Source organism: Corvus kubaryi, unplaced genomic scaffold, assembly GCF_017639235.1.
Source record: "Corvus kubaryi isolate FWS band 111438036 unplaced genomic scaffold, C.kubaryi_AGA036_p1.0 37384, whole genome shotgun sequence".
Taxonomy (NCBI): Eukaryota; Metazoa; Chordata; class Aves; order Passeriformes; family Corvidae; genus Corvus; species Corvus kubaryi.
Window position 1 is genome coordinate 1,007,113 of NW_024581126.1, and position 20,445 is coordinate 1,027,557.

At 41.5% G+C, this 20,445-nt stretch overlaps 1 protein-coding gene across 8 annotated transcripts in view; it reads left to right on the forward strand.

Moving 5' to 3' along the window:
- The window catches only part of MICAL2 (microtubule associated monooxygenase, calponin and LIM domain containing 2), a 116,701-nt gene that overhangs the window by 12,527 nt on the left and 83,729 nt on the right, over positions 1 to 20,445 (forward strand). For all 8 annotated transcript variants that reach the window (XR_006017251.1, XM_042035481.1, XM_042035483.1 and 5 more), the window contains exon 2: positions 9,621 to 9,978. Coding sequence is in view for 7 of the 8 variants with exons in the window: in XM_042035481.1 (XP_041891415.1) it covers positions 9,715 to 9,978 (264 nt within the window). In the remaining variant the exon portion in view is untranslated. The remainder of the gene's footprint in view (positions 1 to 9,620; positions 9,979 to 20,445) is intronic.

Below are 20,445 nucleotides of genomic sequence, written 5' to 3' on the forward strand. Positions count from 1 at the left end.
TGGGAATGAACCGGCATCACTGCCTTAAAACTTCCTGGGTCTGTGTAACATACCTGTGATGTTTTTGCACTTACACAGGCTCAACTCTTTAAATGCACTGTTCACGTTGCCTTTCAGGTATGTGTGTTGATGCTTGCCACAGATGCATGATTTCACTAAGAAATTTTGACTCTTATGTACAGTAAAATGGATGTTAGGACTAGATGACAGTGATAAAAATTAGCTTTTTACAAAAAAATTGACATTTTCCTTTGTCGTGACACTTCAAAAGTGCTTGCATTCCTACAGTGTCTGCCCCCTTACATGCTATGAAATACAGCTACCTGATAAAATAAGTTTTCCAAATGAATGGATGACTAATGAAGAGCATGATGATAACATCTACATATTACAGCGCAGGTCATCCAGTTTGGTTGATGACTGGAAGCAAATGGACATTGTTGCATAAAACCTTCAATAGAGAAGGTGCAACCACCTCTGTTGACAGGACTTACACAGAGAATTTAAACCTTAGGCTTCTGGAGCCAGGCTGTGTGATGGACAATTACTATCAAGAAGTGGTTTTTTTTGGTATTTCACAGATTCTGGTAAACTTCGCTGTGCTGGAGACGATGAATCATAATTTAATCCTGACTATATCTCAGCTTGCCTTATGAAAACAGTGATTCATTTGTCGTCCCTCCTGTTGTTGGTTAATGATATTCTGCCCTCATTTGGATTTTTTTTTTGTTCCTTCATGGGACTGCTTCCTAACGTATTGCTCCCATGGGTCTTTTTTAAATTTTTTTTTCTTTTTCCGGTGGATATCCCAAAACTAATGTTTCAGGATGTATTCTATAATTTAACTGTGTGGATTTTTCTGCAGCAGAAATGGATCATGTTTTTGTAACTCTCTTGGCATCTTTATTTGGTTTTTGTTTTTTTTTTTATACCTTGTTTTTCTTCATTTTTTGGGAAGTCTGGGCAGAGGGAGGGTAGAAATTGGCCTGCACATTTTCTTCCAAAAATACTGTTTCTACTTTCAGAAACTATGTCTTTTCCAATCTCTTCTGGTAACTGTGGGTCCAGTTTACAAGGACAAAAAACATAACACAGATACAAAACTAACACAGTAGCTTTCTTTCTGTTTTTGTCTTTTCATGTAAATTCTCCTTGGAGCAGAGTTTGGTGTTTAAGCTAATCTTCTGGTTTCCCATCACCCTCTGGCTGACTTGTCTGGGTGCGGCTTCTCAGTTCTCCACTGTCATTCAGTGGCTGTTTTTTGGTGGTGAATTGGCATTGCTGCAACCAAGGAACCTATCATTTACGACTCAGAACTGCTTTTGGGTTTCTTTGATTTTTTAACTTTGTGATTCCCATGGATTTCAGTGTGACTGATAACATTAATGTCCCAATAAAACACAGGAAGAACTGTGTGCTACCTTGTGTTAAAAAAAAAAAAAATAGTAATGGAGTGTGTTGATTCCTAAAAATGTGTGTGTATGCATATGAAATATTGCCCAGAACGTTTTGTTTCTTTGATCATTGGCAAAGCAATCCTGTCTGTGTTTTCAATGGATTAATCCTTACTACTGATCTGGAAGTCTGATGTCTGCAGATGAGGGCAGCTCTGCCAAATGAATTATTGTGGACTGGAGCCCTCAGGGTCTTGCAGCCCCAGTGCTGGCTGTTTATTCCTCTTGGGTAATTGCCACAGCCCTAGTAACCAGAGGGACACATGCTGGAGAGCAGAGATCTACAGATCCATGCTGGGAAAGATGATCTGAAACATACTCTTGAGAGCTCTTGGCACATATCTGTGAAAACTAACACTGGTGCTGTTCTTTTTCTCCCCCAAAACATAACCTGGAGTGTTTGCTTCAGCACAGCCATAATTTCATATTTTTGCTTCAAAAAACCCTGAACAAATATTAATTTCCTTTCTCACAGAAATCCTGAGGAGTAACAAAAGACAGCCTTGCTTTGGCATCCAGTGTTCTCTGAGGGCACTTTCCAGTGTCTCCAGCTGACGTTTTTGGGCAGCTCTCAGTTAGAAAAGCATCATTGCTGCTCTTCTTTGCTCTCTGGGTTGGGAGTGATCACAGTAAGGGGACAGACAGGCTGTATCTGGGCATTGGGTGGCTTCAAGGAATCAACACTGGTGGCACTCTTTGTCGCTTGCTCCCTGCTGAGGTCCGCCGGAAATGTGATGGCTCCTCCAGGGCGCTCCCAGAGGCATTGGCAGTCCCACGTTGCTGTGTCAGTCCATGGCCTATCTCACTGCCCCATCCTTCTGGATTATTCCTATTCTCAGAGTGCCATAAACCAACATTATTCCCATGATTGCTGACTAAGAGAGTCTGCTTTTTACTGCTTCATATGTTTGTTTTCTTTTATGGTGTATTTACATCTGTAATTATGTCCCCATGCATACAAAGGGAAAGCTGTACTAGAGGAACTGCTGCCAAATGTGGCTCGGTTTTGTTGGTATAGCTGCATATATATACCAGGGGTTTTGCTGACAGAGCTCTGTCAGCTAGAGGGTACACTTTTTTTGGTGTTCCTCATGGTCACCGTTGTGCCATCCAAGTTTTCTCTGTGACCTGAGGGTGAGGAACAGAGAGGAGGACACAGGGCTGTGAGAAGAAGTGGGATGTTGAAGTTCCCACTGGCAGCTGGGCAGGAGTGGTACCAGAATTCCGTCTCCATCATCCCCTTGTGGTATCCATCCCTGATCAATGTGTCTGGCCCTGCCATCTCCCTGCTCCTGTGATTTTGGGAATGGAAAATAGGGTATTACTTGCCCTCCAAATTAGTCTGGCTTAGTGGCTACATTCCTATTGAAAGTAGAAAATCTTGTGCTGATCAAAAGACAACCAGCACTGCCTATTCTGTGATTAACTTTAATATCTACACTGCTCCAACTTGTGAGCTTGAAATTATAAGTGTCACTATAGGAAAAGAAAGGCAGGAGTTTCAAAGGGCTAAAAGATTGTCCTTTTAATTGTTTTCACTGAGACTACTTCATAACATCTTTCTAGCTTAAATAACAGGTGCTTTTTCTTAAGAGGTATGCTTCCTTGTAGGCTGATGTTACCCTTATGGTATACTTTCTTCCTTTGTTCTTGTGATCCTAACCTAGGAAAACATCAGCATAAACTTTATACTGTTGTTTATATTGTGTTTCTGATCTACTACAACAGAGCTGAAAAATGTTCTTCCTTGTAACCAGTCTAAACAAGAGTCAGGTTTTAATATCTTGTTTATGCATAGCATTAACCCCAAATGACTGTGGCATAATCATCTACAGTTACCTTTGAAGATGTAGACTATATGAAAACTTGGGACTTTGCAGCAGAGCTTTTAGCAGCCCTGTAAAAAAAAGATTTTTAAGTACTTACTGTAATCCATGCACAGAATAATAGAGCTACAGACATTTCTCCTTAAAACCATTTGATTTGAAGGTTTAGAATTATAATTCCTACTGGTGTGGGTACAACAACATTGCTTTAAAATAAAAAAGAAAATTTCTTTATTTTACAGCTCATTCTTCAGAAATTATGGTATTTCTGATGAGTAGTTTGAGTATATACTGCACAAAAACGCCTGGAAAGCTACGTATTGTCATTCATTTGAAAAACCTGTGCCTTTGCTTTGCAAAATGAGCATCGAAGGGTTTTAGTGATGCTCACAGGACAGGACTTCTTGTGCAGGCAGGGGAGGGGTGTCACCCCTGTGGCTGCCAGTTTTCTGTTGGGATTTATCTGAAACCTGGGAAGTGCTGTGTCCTTGGGCCCACCAGTAGCTGGGGCAGAGGCCTGAGCCTCCATCCCTGGGATTGCACATGTGGACCCTGGGGCAGCACCCCATGCTTTCCCCATGCCAGCACTGTATGTTTCTGTGAATGGCGACACGTGCAAGCTGCTGGCTTACGGGGCTGATCTCATTTTACTTGTCAGTGTCTTAGTGCATTCCCACAGTAAAGCTCCGATTAGGAACATCCAGAAACAAACTGGACTATTTTTAAAGCTTCCAGCTTTAAAATGTGTGGAATGTGACTCAGTCTGTGTGACAGATAAAATCCTACAGATAGGTCATTTTATTTTATGCTTCCTGTGAACATACCTAAAATATTCACTGCCAAGCCTCAGTGTACTCGTGCACATGTTTCCAGCTGTATTTTATCATGGATGCTTGCAGCTGCAGCAGGTTAAATGGGCACAGCAGCCCTGGTTGGAAGGCCTGTGTTTGAAATGTCTCATATAACCACTGCAAAACAAGCTGATAGCGTGCACGGTAACCTTGTAAGTTCATAGGCACAGAGTGTCGCAGTAGGAGCTGTTTTGAATTCCATACTTGGCCCGAAAAGTTATTTTGCAGGAGTTCTGTGGAAGTCAGCTTTTTATAAAAATACAGAAGAGTAATCTGGCTGTTTACAGAGACAGTTGGAGAGGCTTTGTTCAGAGGCAGCTTCCCTTCACTGATGTTTCTGGTAGGACTGTGCATCTTAAGGAATGTGTTGTCTGTCTGTCGCCAGCACTAAACAAGTATTTCAGACCAACGTGCTTTTAAAGTAGTTTTATGAGCAAAGCAAATGAGAGCTTCACTTGTCACCAGAATCACATATAATTTTATTTTCCTTTTATGTCATTTTTAGGAAAACATGTAAAGAAACCAAACCATCAAAAAGCTGTGTTTCCTCCAGATAGAAATGTTTACATTTAAAATAGTCTCCACCAAAAAAAAGTGCATCACAGTAGAAACTAAGCTGAAAAACTCAGAAGGTCCTGCAACATGGCCAGTTTCACTTGCAAACTTCATTTTTTGTGGTGGTATTGATCTGTTAGACAGTTCAGCCAGGGAAAGAGGCAGCAGAAATATTGTGGTTATAACTGATGATGAGGAAGGGCCCAAGTAGATGAGTACTATGATTACCACAGACATTGCAGAACCCAGCCTTTTGTTTCTGTTGTTGTTTCTAACCTTAAGCAAACAATAAATGTATTGTATCCTGCATGCCAAACTGGAGTCTTAATAAAAGAATTTATTCTTGGTAAACATGACAGAATTAGGGCTGTATTGAAAATGGAATCAGGATTAGTAGTATTGAAATGCAAGGAATTTAATCTTTTCCCGATCTCCCCGAGGACCATGTTCTCAAGTATTAGAAACAGCGCTTTAAGGGACTAAGGAAGAACTTAAGTGCTTCAAGTTTGAATTAAATTAGGCTTGCTCGCATTCCAGTGGGACAAATAAGCCAAAAGAGGTTTTTAATTTTTGCAGACAGTACCTCAAGACCTTGCTGACAAGCAATTTGCGTGGTGCTGCTGTCAAAAAGTTTTATTATTTTCCTGTAACGACTCATATGTGTCAGCTTTACTGCTGGCTGCTGACAGACTCCATGTGCAGATGTGAACCAGCTCCATACAGCCATCTGACTAGAGATATTTAGTGGAATTGCCCTGAGAGTGGAGCTGCTTTTTTCAGTGTTCTCAAAATTGTCTGCAGTAGCAGAGCTTGGGTTTTTTTTCTGTCAGGAAATATCAGCCAGGACTGGAGACATTAGCTTTCCTGTGTATACATCTGTACATGCACCACTGCTTTAATTTCTGCTTTCTCTCTGCCCCTTTGGCACTGCTTTCCTTTTAGTTGTAACAAGATCTTCACTTTCTCTTGGGCAGCCACCAGGCATGAGCAGCACTTCTCAGCTTTCCTTATCTGACATTCCTGTTTGCCCTGCTAGAGGCAGAAAGGAGGCAGGGATAACTTCTGACAGTGGAGGGGGCCATCGAAACAGAACCCTTCTTCCCAGTGTGTTTTGTGCCCTGGAGCCCTCCAGAGACTCCTGTAATCCCATGGGAAGCTGTGTGGAAGGCCAAGTTCTTGTATGTGTTTAATGCATCATGCATGGGACCAAAAATGGCAATTCTTGTGCCTAACCCACGGATACTTCAGTTCTGACTTAAAAGAACTTTTTGTCCAGACTATTTCCTGCTCTCTTGTTCTTTTCCTTTCACTGACCCAAATTTTTATTGGGCTCTGTAGCACTTCAGTGAAGTTTCAAATAAAATGCATTTTATTTTTGGATTGTGCTTCTAGAGGAAGCTCAATAGTCACTTAAAAAAAGCATAGTTTGCAGTTTCAGCATCAGTACTCACCTTGATGAAGTTTTTGGCTCTGTATTTCATCCCTAGAGTGATTTATATGATGGAGTAAAAGGATAAATTATAATATTCTAAGAATTCCTGTACTTTGGCAAACACTGTTAATTTTTCTACTGCAGGTAAGCAGTTAATGCATTGCCTCTTAAGTCTCAGAGACTGTTACAGGACAGGAAACTTTAATTATAGTCAAGAATGACTCTGCTGAACTTCTTATCCTTATTGCATTGTTTCTGGTGACTTATATACAATACTGCAGTGAAATATCAGTGACTCCTCACAAAAAAATGCATACTTTTCCATCAGCTGCATATACTTACAGCACCATCTTCAGCTCTGTCATCTGTCAACACATTGTTCATGCCAAAAAAAAAAAAAAAGAGAAGAAAATAAGTGGTGTTTCCAGCAATCCAGAAACCTTAGTAACCAAAGTCTCCTGTCTTACCCTGCTTTTTTAACCACAAAATTGTGAGTTTTTTGGAGAGTATGACCTCTGACACAGCAAGGAGAAATGCTTCACTAGTGAGCAAATGTCTCTACTGAGATGCCACTCCTCAGTTTTTCAGTATGGACAAGATGGGAGTGTATTGGAAGTTCATGAGGAGAAGATTTTGTGCCCAGAAAAAAATAGTCTAATTTTTGGCTTTGTGGTGTTGGAGAAGGGAGGTTTTAAGGCTGGAGAAGGTGTCCTGAGTGTCCTCCCCAGTGGAAAGGCAGAGGAGGGCCAGGCCAGGCCTGTATGTGTGCAACACCTACTTCCACTCCATGCTAAAAATGCTTTTGTCCCTTTCCCTTTGCCTACAGCAGCTCCTGCCTTGTCCTCGCTGTTATCAGCACTGTCACACGCTTCTTTTCTTCTTTGGTTGGTTCAGATACTGCTCTCATCTCTTAGCTTTGCTCTTCCCCCACTTCCTTGCTGGATGGCAACAGCTGAGGCCATAAAACTCTTGTCTCTGTGAGCAGAAAAAAGCACTGAGTCAAAGAGCTTGTGATCACACTCGCTTATCAGTTGTGCCAAGAGTTAACGTTCAAAGATACTTGTGTTTTATGAGCACGACCACAGTCTTGGGGTGAGCTAATAGAACACTGGAGAGGAAGCACTGTTTTATAGCTCTTGTGTTGGTCAAAGTCTCTCATAGCTCCGAGTGAGGCAGCATAATGTGAGTTTATGGTGACACAGGAGAGAGTATCTGGTTGCCAATCCCTCAGCCGACGTGTCCGCAGTGGGACATTTCACTGACTCTTCCCTGCTCCCCAAGGAGCTGCTCATAATTATTTTGAGAGAAAAGGAAAATACTTTGACTTCTCTGTTATAAAAATATCTCAGGCAAGTATAAAAGTCAGGTGAAGTAAGTGTTTAGCTGTGATTTTAAGTATTTTTTTTTAAATGGGCCCTCACATCCTGAGGTTCATGTATATCAAGCTGTTCAAACCTCATCGTAGCGTCTTGCATTGTGTTGCACAGTTGTTCCCTGTCTTTCCCATGGAACTTTTGGATCTGTTGGTCCTTTTTGGAGTGACCTAAACCCATTGTGTAGCTCTGCATTCTCAAAGCCAACACCGGTGAGGGGAATGCTGGGCCTCCCTCGCACCCGCACCACGGTGGCAAAGCCAGGCTCCCTCTTGCTGGCACATAGTTCTTGGAGGGGTTTGCTCATTAATCTTCGAGGGCTCGAACCTGGGAAGGTGCAGGATGTCCTAAACTCCTTTCGAGTCAATGGGAGTTCGTGGCACTCAGCTGCTTGAAAAGTTAGATCTTCTGAAAGGCGTGGCACACAAAACATTTGTGCTTTTGCCTCACAAAGCCACAAGGCTCTTCAGAAAAGGGCATGAAATGTACTATAAATGAAGTATTCAGAGGGGAAAACAAAAATTTCCTGACTTATTCTTGGCACCAAGTATTTAATCATGACATTTGGTCTAAGAAAATGTACAAACTCTAAACATTGCCCATTTATTTTACCCACAAACCCACAACAGACTGATGATGTGCATACAAAGGTTATTTATTTTGAGCTCAGACAGGGAATGTGAGTATTCCAAATGCTTCCTTATATCTCTCCGTGGGATTTCTTTAATAAGTGCATAATATTTTTTCTGTATTAGAGGATGGTAAGATAGACATGGTGGGTCTCTTCTCTACTTAAATACACTGGTTATGTTTTCTCTTTTCTTCCCTGAAGGAAATGCAAGCAGAGAATGAATAGTTTGTGAACAGTATTAAACTGAAAAGCATGACTTCAAAGGCCTTTCTAACAATTTATTCTAAAACTATCAGCCAACAGATGATGTTCCAAGTAAAATAACTAATTATGTAGGAAGTTAAGCAAGCATTGATTTAATTTTTGGTTTCTTGGACTGGCAGATAATTCTTTAATAGCAAGAAAAAGAATACATGACTTAAATTTCTGAGCTTGAGTCCAGGTAAAGCTTCTTCTGAGGACAAGTTTATACATAACCTGTAACAATTTTCTTGGAAAATGTGAAAGCCACTTGGATATTTTCTGTGGACCTTGGCTGACTCTAATATGCTCCCCATTAGAGATGGAGAACAAGGTTAAAGAAGGATAAGGGAGTGCCGCAATGAAAGTATTTTAGTTGTTTGAAACTTGTGTTAATTTAGAATAGCATTGCTCTTGCAGAATGTAAGGGTATTTATCTGGAGTATCAGGCACAGTTTGACAGTGATCATGTTACTAGGAAAAGCCAGTGGGGCTTAGCAGGCCAAACATCATTACTTTATATCATCAGCACATGACAAGGTAAGACTCCAAACACATAACTTCAGCACTGAACATGTGGAGACGTAGAGATAAAATTCCTTTCTATGCACCGGAGCACCAAACCCTTTCTCATTTTGGCAAGAGTGTTAGGAAAAGGGGGGCTCTCTGTGATTACTTGTTTTCTGGTTTCTTCAGTTCTGGTGTAACTTGTGATGATGTTTCTGCTTCGCCTGTTTTGTGCATTTGCTTGTGGCAAGTGATTGTGCCAATACTAAATTGCTCAGGGTCAGCTGCACTCTTGGCCCTAACTTGTGCAACAGCATAAAAAAATCAATCAAACAGCATTGACTTTTGGCTGCAGGTTTTCATGAGTTCTTAAGACCAAAATGTCACTTGCTGATACATAAATTCTGCTTGGGGAAAGAATCTGGACATTTGGGGTTTCTTCATCAGTAATCTAGGACTGAAAAAAAAAAAAGAAAATTAAAGAAATGCTCAGGCTCTCAGTGAAGCTGGTTTTTCTTGAAGCAGTAGGCTTGAGTTAGCAGGGTTTTTATAACAGTCTTTGTGAGTGCAAGTCGTGACAGCACGAGTATGTTATGTTTGTAACACTTGGGTGTCACTACTTAGACTTTTTGTGCCTGCTTGTCTATTCATTGTATGCTGGGTTTTTATGTTCATATTGTATGTGCAGTTTGTGTGTTTAATTTTATCATGCAGAACCTGCTCTAATGTGACCTGCATTGGTCTTTTCTAGGGATAATATGTATGGAAGTACTTGCTGTTGCTGATCACCTGTACCCCGGCACAAGAGCTCCAGCTTAATCCTCTTCAAACTCTTCTCTTAGAACATGGGGGAAAATGATGATGAAAAATACAATCAGGCTGGCCAGATATTTGAAAACTTCGTACAAGCATCAACATGCAAAGGCACCATTCAGGCGTTCAATATTCTCACTCGCCAACTTGAGTTAGACCCTTTGGACAATAGAAACTTTTACACCAAACTGAAATCGAGAGTGACCACGTGGAAGGCCAAAGCTTTGTGGAACAAGCTTGATAAAAGAGCGAGTCACAAAGAATATAAACGTGGAAAGTCTTGTATGAACACTAAGGTAAGTGGAGTTCAGTTTTGGATTTCATAGCTTGGAAACTTTTAAGCTTGTTTTTCTGCAGAAGCAAGGTTTCTACCATCACATACAGTGTCTCTGTTCATGTAGCCCTTCCTTTAATATGCTGAAACTGGTTATCAACTGATTTGGTCGAATTTTAAGGTTTTTTTTTCCTGAAAGTTCTGTGGAAACACTATATGAAAGAGTGGGCCTTAAAGCGTCCTGCTTTCCGGTCTGTCTCAGATATTCTGTCCTTTTTATACATCATCACCAAACAGGCATGAGATGCAAACTTCTGAAGAAGTAGGCTGCATTCATTCCAGGCTCTCAAGAACTACTTACTTTATTAAACAGGGCTTTGCAAGGTACAGACTGTAACATATTCAGCAGGCTCCTCAGCTTTGTGCATGCCGTAAGAGATCAGGCCTGGCCAAATGTCTTCCAGCAGCAGTTCCTAAGCTGCTCTCTGAAAGTGCTGCTTGGAGGTGTGGGGATTTGTCTTTGTCACCTGGCATTGGCTCTAGTTGCTAAAAAACAACAAAAGAAAATCCTGCACTATTGATGAAGTCCTTTCCTGGCAGTGCTTTTTGCAAGCGGAATGTGGCTGATTGCTCTGTGGTAGTTACTGAAGGAGGCTTGGTTATGGAGAGGACAGGAAATTATCTTCTTTTCACAGAGAATGCCATACATGTTTTGATAGAGAGCACTACTGAACACTGGTATAAATCTTGCTGACAAAACTGTACAAAATACTCTATTTCCTGCCAGTTGTTTCATCTGGCTATCATAGAGTATTTCTACTAGCTTTGTCCCAAGAGCAATTCACTTATTTACTGCCAAGTGATGGCTAAATGTTACCCAAGAAGGGTAACTTTGTAAGAAGCTACTCAACTGTATAGAGACAGAACAGAGAGGAGGGACATGCTGAGGGATAACTAGACACCAAAATGTGGAGGACTTTTTAATTAAAACTGTCACTGAAGTATTCTTTCATGGACTCAGTAGATAGGCAGTTTTGAAGGTCTCTTTCTTCTGGTTTGCATCATTGACCGAAAAGTCTCAAAAGCACAAGGGAGAAGGACACCAAGTTTCCTTCAGTACATGTAGAGTCCTCTGCTTTTATTCATTTTTCATAAGCTCCCAATGATTATTAATGTTTTCTAAGGTCATAAGGGTCCTTAACATAGTTTTATTTAGTAAAGGAGTATCACTGCAGCTATCTACACTGTTTTCCTGGCAGGCTCTGTTTTTCTCCTTTCCTTTTTCCCTTCATTTCCCTTTTTGACCTGTGCTTCCTTCCTCCTTTTTTGTTCTTTGGAAAAGTCCTTGAACATATGTCATGGAGCATCTTTGTGATGAAAACAGACAGAAAAGGGAAGGAATGAGAAAGTGTCTGATGATCAACCAATTATAGGAAATATTCCACAGGTACCTCGCCATACACATACAGCCCCAGGTCCAAATTTCCATGGTTGTGAGTTTGAGGAAGTATTTGCAAAGCAAAAAAGCAGTTTTAAGACCCATGTGAAATATAAAATCTAAGTCTTCTCTCAGGGTGACATTACAAAGCCAAGGCTTTGTTCTGTAAACTTTCTAAGCAAAGCGATTAATTTTTATTTTGTGAGAAGTCTTGTGGAAATGGGTTGGTACATAAAATGTATAGCCTGTGTAAGTAATGCTTTACAAGGTTGCCAAGAAGAATGCTAATCAACACCTTCCACAGTGTTGAAAGTATGGTATTACTGCCCCTTGAGATTAAAGATTTATTTTTAGTGGCATGGTGTAATGAGTACTTGCAGAAATTAATGGACATTTCAATGATGCGCACAAGACCGACTTGCAAATGGATATAGAATGTCTGTATGTGAAGAGTGTGGGTATAGATATTCCGTGAAATACTTGGAGAGGTTCATCATGAACCTGGACCGTGCCCAGACCTGCACTTCACTGTGTCATTGCTGATTTAACGAGAGAAACATGAATCTTCAGATTGCTGGGAAGGAGAGCAGCAACCACAGTCTGCGGGCTCGGTGGGGATATCTACCAAACATTCCTCGGGTGTGAATCACAGGCTGCTGCAAAGCCTATCTGTGCCTTTCCCTGGGGAGAGGAGGCCTGATGTGCTGGGAGAGGAGTGTGGACCCCCTGATCATTGTGGTGGTGGGCTCTGACAGCCCCTGTTACAGATAAGGGATTCTCAGAAATGCTGGCGCCCCAGCCAGTGCAGAGAGATTAGGCTGCAGCATGCATAGCACCCTTTCTCTCCAGTGCAACTGGTGATTTTAGCTCTGTCTTACCTGTGTGCTGTGCCAGGTGCTGTTTTCAGCTGTGAAACAGGAGTTCACAGCTAAATCCTGGCGGTGGTGCCCAGCACTCACCTCTGTGGGACTGCCTGGGGACTGCTTGAAGGAGATCAGCCCAGAGTAAAAATCCTACTTGTTAAAGCAGGATCACAACTGGAGCAATGAGCTAAGTGGATTTTTGCAACTGCAGCTCTGTAAACAGAGCCAAGGTTGCTAGTAGGCATCATTTAAAAAAAAAAAAAAATACATGACTTGAAGGCTTTAAATGAGGTTGTGGCCTTGGACGCTCAAGCTGAGCCTGCAGCTCATGGTTCTTAGATACGACTTTGCAATCTTCCTAATCTTTGGAGGAGATATGGGAGATATAATGTAATTGGGTTCTAAATTACTCAGAGGAGGTTTTTGATTGGTTTTTTGTGGTTTTTTTTTGCTTTTTTGGTTTTTTTTTTTGTTTTTTTTTTGTTTTTTTGGTTTTTTTTCAACAAAATGAAAATCTGCTGCTTCATCCCAAAACTGTTTGGGTGGTTTTTTTTTTTTTTGCATGGTATTTAAGAGCTGAATGCTGTACTTGTTGATTTTTGTGCTTATCAACTCTTCAGCCACACTTAAGTTACTCATTGCAATATACACAAGTTTTATACATACAGAACGTTCCACTCTGGCTAAATAACAATAATCCTGTGTCTTAACTGCTCTTGAAGAACATTGCCAAATATGGCTCTCAAAGTTTCTACAATGATACAATTTTAAGCTGGATGAATAAAACCAGTTGAGCAATTTTTAAGAAGTTCAAACCCCCTGCTCTTTCAGAGTTGTCTTACTGGGGGCATTATTTTGCCTTGAATTCTTTGTAGAAGAAAAAAACCCCACAAACGCCCCAAAATAAAACCAGAGTCCTGTAAAAAGACATGCACAGAATTGGGGCAGAAATGAAATTTCTGAAACTGTAGGAGTCCACCTGTATGAGTGTTAAATCTGTACAAAACATGAGCTTCCTTCACTCTTGAGCTTGTAAGCTGAGAATGAGTCCTGTTCAAAATCTGTTTCTGGAGCTGGTACTTACCCAGTTCACCAGTATTAGAGAGAAACAGAAGTTTGTACTAATCAGGCAAAAGTATAGATACCACACTGTGCTTTTTGCAAATATGTCCATAAAAAGCACAATTTTTTTATGCTGACAAAATTTCTCTCTAGTTTTCATCTTTTACTAATTAATGCAGAGGAGCACAGTTGGACTCTGAAGTGGACAATTGAAGAACGTTAAAGGTTTAATGCATGTTGTTCCCTATGCTAGCAGTTTGAATGTTAGGCTGAATTTCTGAACGTGCAAAACATGATGCAGTGATGACCAAGAATTCATCCAGCTAGTGTTAGTATATTCATTAGCCTTTTAAAGACATCTGGGAGCGTTTCCTCTCTGTATGGAGCAGATTCATTACTTGCACTTGATTTACGTTTACTTTCAGTTTACCTGTGTAAATGATACCAATATGTGCATGCACATATAAATGAGACTCCCTCTGATGTTTGAGATAGGTATAAATATGTATCAGGGGGTAGGACCTGGCTCATGCTGTGCACCTGAAATTCTGTCACTCCCATGCTTCAAGAGAGCAGAGATTTCTGCACATGGAAACATCCCAGGCTTACTCTGAGAGGAGGTGTTGGTTCTCTGAAGCATGCAAATATGTAGTGTTGCCTTCCCCTTCAAAGGTCCATGCTGTTTTTGCAAAACACATGCTTACACCAGAGAACTAAGGAAACTTTGCATAATTATCAGCTGCCTTGGTAGACTCTGGCATTTCTCTCTGGATGGACAAGTTTTGGATCAGTGGAGGAGGGACAAATTCCTGGGCACAGCTTTGGTCTTCTGAGCATTGTCTGTATTTTAGACCCCACCTTGGGCACAGTTTCTGGGCAGGGGACTTGTACAGTCTGAGCTGCTGTTTCAAGGCTGAACAATATTAGCATAAAGCAAGGAAATAAAATTAAGCTAAGAAGTTTTGACAGCTGTGCATTTAAAAATATACATATATGCATTTGTAGGTATATGTGTATATGGAATCATATAAAATCCTGAAAAACAAATTCAATGATCTTGAAGTCTATCATAGAATCATTAAGGTTGGGAAAGGCCTCTAGGATTGAGTCCAACTGGTTAACCCAGTACCACCTGTATTCACCACTAAACCAGGTCCCCAAATGCCTCTCTTGTTTTACCTACTCCTGAACTTGGCCTTTCAAATCTTATTTTACAATAGGTGAATTTTCCTTCCAAAAACTCCTGTTGGGAGACTTTTTGCAAGAGAATGACTCTAAAATTATTTTTAACCGTGTTTCCAGGACTTACATAAGAAGGGAGTGGCTCTTTTTGGCACTGTCATGTGCTGTCAGTCTGACCGGGACTCGGTGGCATCGGTGTCCCTGCTGCACAGAGGGCTCCACGGTGATGCTTTAGCCAACGCAGCATTACAGAGAGCTTGCGGTTTCAGGGGAGTTGGGCCAGGGTGAGTCAGCAGAGGAGGAGCCCTGGGTCAGAATTGGGGTTGGAGGTTTTGTGGCTGAACCTGAGCCGTGCCCCCCCCGTCCTAACCACACTGGTGTACCCATGAGTGATAAAATGGGGGATGGTCTTTATCTGCAAACCCCTTCCACTCCTTTTCACATTGTCTCCATTTCTAAAGATGGCCAAATGAATGCCTTGGGAGTTAACAAGCCTACTTTGCTGGTGCTCTCCTTCCCACAGAGCTGAGAAAGGGAAAGGAGCTCCTGGTCTGTGCCGGGTGCTGCCGTGTTCCGTAGCCGCAGGGTGATCACAGGACGAGCAGTGGGTGCCAGGTCTCTCTGCTTGTTGTGAGGTAGAAACTGGCTTCCTACCAGTCCTCACTTGTTTACAAACATCCTATTCTGCAGCCTTGCCCCTTGTGGTAAATCAGGGAGGTTGTTTTCCACGAGTCTTCCCACCTTCCTCTGTCGTGCTAGACAAATACTTGTCTCTTAATTAAGCAAATCATCCAGCGTGTATAAACCTGCAGGTAAGGTGGCCAAATTTCCTCTCCAAGGGCTGACACTTGTTGATCCTTCAGAGGCAACTGAGATTTTCAGCCAGGTTTCTCCAGTACTGCACATACCAGTACAGAAGCCACTGAGTTTGAGTGTTCAGCTGACCTGACTGATTGCATCCCTCAAGACAAACATTTGGTTTTTAATTGAGTAATTGAATTGTAAGATGAAAGAAAGGAAAGCCAGTTATGCTCCAATGGAAAAATATCCATATTATAATGAAAATTTTTACCTCTTTACTCCATAAAGAGTAAACCCATCCCTTTTTCTAGATTTACTAATTTCTTGAAAATAATAATTGGAATGGGGAGATTTCCGAAGCTGACAACCAGGGTTTATAATGAACACACCAAACTTGTTGCAGATTTGTTAGATAGTGTTGCTATCTTGCTTATCTTTATAGAAAGGCGTTCTCTGTGAAGTCCGCAAGACTTGAACTAGTCGGCTAGAAGATGACTGCCAAGTTTAGGAAGTTGAGTGAATGAAAGGTTGTGGCTTTTTACAAAGAGACATTCAGCTGCTTTTTTTTTGTGTATGTGTGTTGTTTGTTTTTAAAAAAAAAAAAAATGAAACAAACATTGCTTGAGTAGTAGAGTCCAGAAGCTGTCAAGGTTTTTGGGAATATTAAAGGCCACATGTTCTATTGACTTTTTAAGTGGCACCTAGGTGTGTTTGGTGTACTTGAAATACAAGCTGTTTATCTTGATATTGGTGCTCCTTTGTTTTTGCCTGTTTGGCTTCTAAAGCATTGCACTGGATTTCCATTGTAGATTTCTTTTAAAGGATTTTAATAAGCAACTTCTATTTCAAAGCTGGAGAAAATATGGGACTAATGAGGATGAGTGGCAAGGAAGATTTGCTTGAGATGAGTGGAGAAGCAGTAAATTACATATGAACATGCAGGGAAACCACAACTGTTGAACACTGCATCCGTGTTCGTTTCTCGAAGGATTTTTAGAGAGGGGATAGGGAGAAGTTGGGGTGATGACAGGACACACAGCAGACAGTTCTTTGAAAACAAAACAAAGTATTTGACTCTTTGTGATGTGTTTTATACTGAGATTAGGCCAAATTACATCAGCAAAAGCAAATGTTTGGCATGTGATTTGGTAATGAAATCACTTTATTTTCATTATCTTGGAGACACTTCCACAAACATACCGTTTTTTCAGCTTTATCAGTCATGAAAAGCAATGAAGCCTGGCCAAAGCAGAGTAATCAGGCAGTCTAGATAAGACTTTTTAGGCATTTGGAATGTAAATTTTTTTTGGCTTGGAAGGTAACAGTAGCTTTGCATCTGTATTTTAACAGAACTGTGCTGTTTCTGTCCCTCACGTAATGGCTTTGCTAGTAATCGAGAGAAGGGAACTGTCCCACCCTGACCTGATTTCCTAGATATTTTATAAAGATTCCCACAGGGAGTGACATGCAGTTACTTTCACACAAACCACCACTATTGTCACCGCAAGTGGCTTAATTAGGTCTGAATGAAACAAAAGGCTATGACAGGGTGTGTTCCCCTGACCCTGGCTTTGTAGGGCTTTGGGGTTTGGTTCTTTGAGGCAGCTGGGCCGTGTCCATCCACCAGGCAGGCTGGTGTGGGGGGCAAGGGGGGTTCCAGGGCGGGATGCTTTGCTCGGATCAGGTCTTTCTCCTGCCTTCCAAGAGACCCATGTGGATGTTACAGGGTCGGTGCCAGATGTGGTCGTTAGGGGTTTGTTGTTAGCTACACTTCCAGCTTCGCTCTGGTAATGTTTGTGTACTGATAAGTAAGGAAATACATAACTTTTGCTACCAAGAAGTGATTAAACACTTGGCTGCTAAACCCCAGATTTCAGACAATAAGGCAATTTCCTGTCTCCTGCAGCTGAGGTCCTTCCCGAGGTTCCCATGTCTGCCCTGAGAACAGGGGGTTTTGGGATGTGGTTGCTGTCTTTCTGCTGACAAATGTAATTCTACATTATCTGCTGTTTAGGTCTTAGTGCAGATAGCTTTTAATACACTTTTCATAGAATGTAAAATACCACAGTTCTAAGGTGCTGTATAAGAACAGAAAATATATATTATCTTAAGCAAACAAGAATATTTCTATTTGCGTTTTCTCTCTAAAAAGCCATAACAGTGATGGTGTTCACGGTGAAAAAAAGAAGTTTAGCTGGTGTATGTTGAAAAGAAAAAGTAGAAATTCCTTTTTAATGCACCTGAAATTAGTTTAATTTGCTTTACTTTCTTTGCTACACTGTTTAAAGGTGGATTATTTTTGTCAGACAGTTCTTGAAATTCCCACCTTCCCTAACAAGTCTGCACTTACAAAATTTGTTTGTGTCTACAAACAGCCAGGTTTCTGCAAACTGTTTGTCATCTCTGGATTATGTGTGTCTTAACCTGAGAAAAACAGGGTAAAATTGCCAAAACCTACTAGAAGATTATGAACCTTCCAACAGAGGAGTGTAATACCTGGAGAAGATTTGGAATATGCTGCAGAAAATGATCTGGTGCTTGTAAGGACCCACAAATCCAGCCACCTTCTTGGTGCAGGTGAAACTCCAGCTAAAATAGTCTGGCAGATAAACTGGAGCAAGTCCAGAGCAGAGCAGCAGGAATGGTCAGAAGCTTTGGAGAATGTGACCTCCAGGAGAGGCTTCAATACCTTCACCTAATCTGTGTTAGGGAAGGCCCCAAGGGGAACACCACAGAGTTACTTGGAGCACAACCAGAACTGCTGTGGCATTTCACCTTCTGTCTCTTGTAGTCTTGCTGACGCTGATAGATCAAGTTCTGATCAGCTTTCCAAAGTTTGTGTTTTGCCCTGGACATTGCTACTCCTGAAGAATAGCTCGTGTTCTTCCAAGGGTGCACTGTTTCTACTTGACAAACCAACCCAGAGATACTGCCTGACTTGTCTTGCATCACTCTCTGGATTTGTTCATCTGACTGAGATACTGTCTGAGCAGGAACCATGTGGTTCTGCCACGCTGTGAGTTAGCCTTGTGTTGTTTCGTTCTCCTCCCCCTTTGAAAGATTTACGAGAGCAGCTCTGAAAGGACCTGTGCAACAGCAAGTGCTCCTTCCTCCCGGTCCTGTCCCAGCTGCACTCTGCCATCCTTGCAGGATTTACAATTCAGATAAAACCACTGCTCCGGGGTGAATTGCAACTCGGATTAGAAAACAGTTGCAGGAGATGGTGCTGAGCTTCCTGCCAAGGCCTGCACACCCAGAGCAGTAATGACGAGTTAAGCACATCAGCAAGGGCTCAGTGGAAGGCAAAGGCATTTCTCTCAGGTTTCTTCTCCCCCACTTTTTCTCTTATTTGTGCTTCAGCAAGGTAGGAAATAATGGCATAGAGTAGGAAGCCGTTCCTGGCTGCTGGGGCTGCTGCAGGGTCTGCTCCCTGCTTGGCCAGCCATGGTTCTGCGTGTCCTGCCTGGCTGGAGGCACCTGGGGTAGGAAGTTCACTGCCTGCCAGCCCAGATACAGCCCTGATAGTGGCAGAACAAGCGCAGCCGGTGTTGTTGAGGCAGGTGCCTCCATCTGAATTTCTGCCTGCCTGGAATGTGAAAACAGACTCATTAGTACGTGTAAATAAACGCTGGTCTTCTCTGTATGTTTATCTCCCTTCTATTGTGTCGGATGTTTGTGTAAAAGAGATGATTACACCTCATGATGTGTAATTTGCTGCCAAATTTTATGTCCTCAGCTCTCTGCCCCTCTTTTTGAAGCATGCTTCTTTTTATGTTTTTTCACCATTTTGTATTTAATTTTATTTTTTCAAGTCTCTCTCCCTCAGTAATAAGGGTTATTATGTACCACCTTTGTTTTCAGCCAGGAAAGGTTTTGGAAATAAGAACTAGAGGTGCTGAAATTTAACTTTCACTGTGTGACATGCTGCCAGCAGCCTGGTTTGTGGGTTCTGTGAGTGCTGTTAACTTTCTCCGCTATCAGAAACCTTCGTAAAAAATGTTATGCTAAAGGTAAATATTTTTAATTCTGGTTGTTTGAAAAATTCAAGTCCATCTTGCTTGCTGGTACTGCTGGATGCTATGTTACTAAGAAGTGCTGGTTGGTAATTCATAGTCTTCTCAAGTTGTATGAAAAACTTAAAAAGTAAAGGTATTGTGTACCCATGGTAAATTGGTTTGTGCAAGCGACCAGTTAAACTGGAAAAAAACCCCAGATTATCACTCCTTCTGGAGCTGTATTTAGATTTCCTAGTTAAGTGTCTATGAGTGCTAGCAGTGGAAATGCACTGACTTTGATGGCTGCATGATGAGCTGGAAAAAAAAAAGACCCCAGGAGCCCAGAATTGCTGCCTTCTTGTACAGTATTGCATTCTGAGCTCACCTATAAGCTGATGTACACTGTTGTACAGTCATTCTGCTTAGGAGCCCTAGGAATGATGAGATTAAATGATTAAGATCTTTAAAAATAAATATAATTTAAAAATCTGGATTCTGACTCAGACCTGATGTCTAGTTCTATATGAGCTCATTTACCCAGGACTGGCTTCTAAAAGCCACGTCTTAAATGGGTGTTGGTTAATGATTCATCGAATAGGAGAATGTATTTTAGATCATATTTTAAAATACTCTGTGAAATACCCTCAAAGTAACTTGACTCCCCACTCACTTGAAAAAGCCAGTTTCCAAGTGGAAGCTCAGCTCATTTATTAGATTGTTGTGAGGTTTGGCTAAAATTTCCAGGGCCAGGCTGGAGCAACGGGGGTGTATTTTTAAAGTGTGTTACCATCCTCTTGCTGTAGCAAAGCCATGGTTGTTGACCAACCTGCCTGCATGCTTTAGATGCCATAGAGCATGAGAAATCCTTTCCTCTGGGTACATAGACAAGTCCTTTGCTGGCTGGCCAGCCCCTGCCCCTGAAAACCATGCAGAGAATTAACCATTTTCTCTCAGTCACTACTCACAAAGTTCCCAAGACTCAAGGCTTGGCCTCTGCTGTGCTCAGAGGTGAGGCTCTTGATGCCTTTATTCCTTTATCTCTCTTCATCAGTTCTTCGTTTCTGGATGAATTATTTTGTTTCATGGTTTTATTTTGGGTTTTCTACACTAAGTTTTTAAGTATAGCCTTGGAGCACTATCTCAGCGTG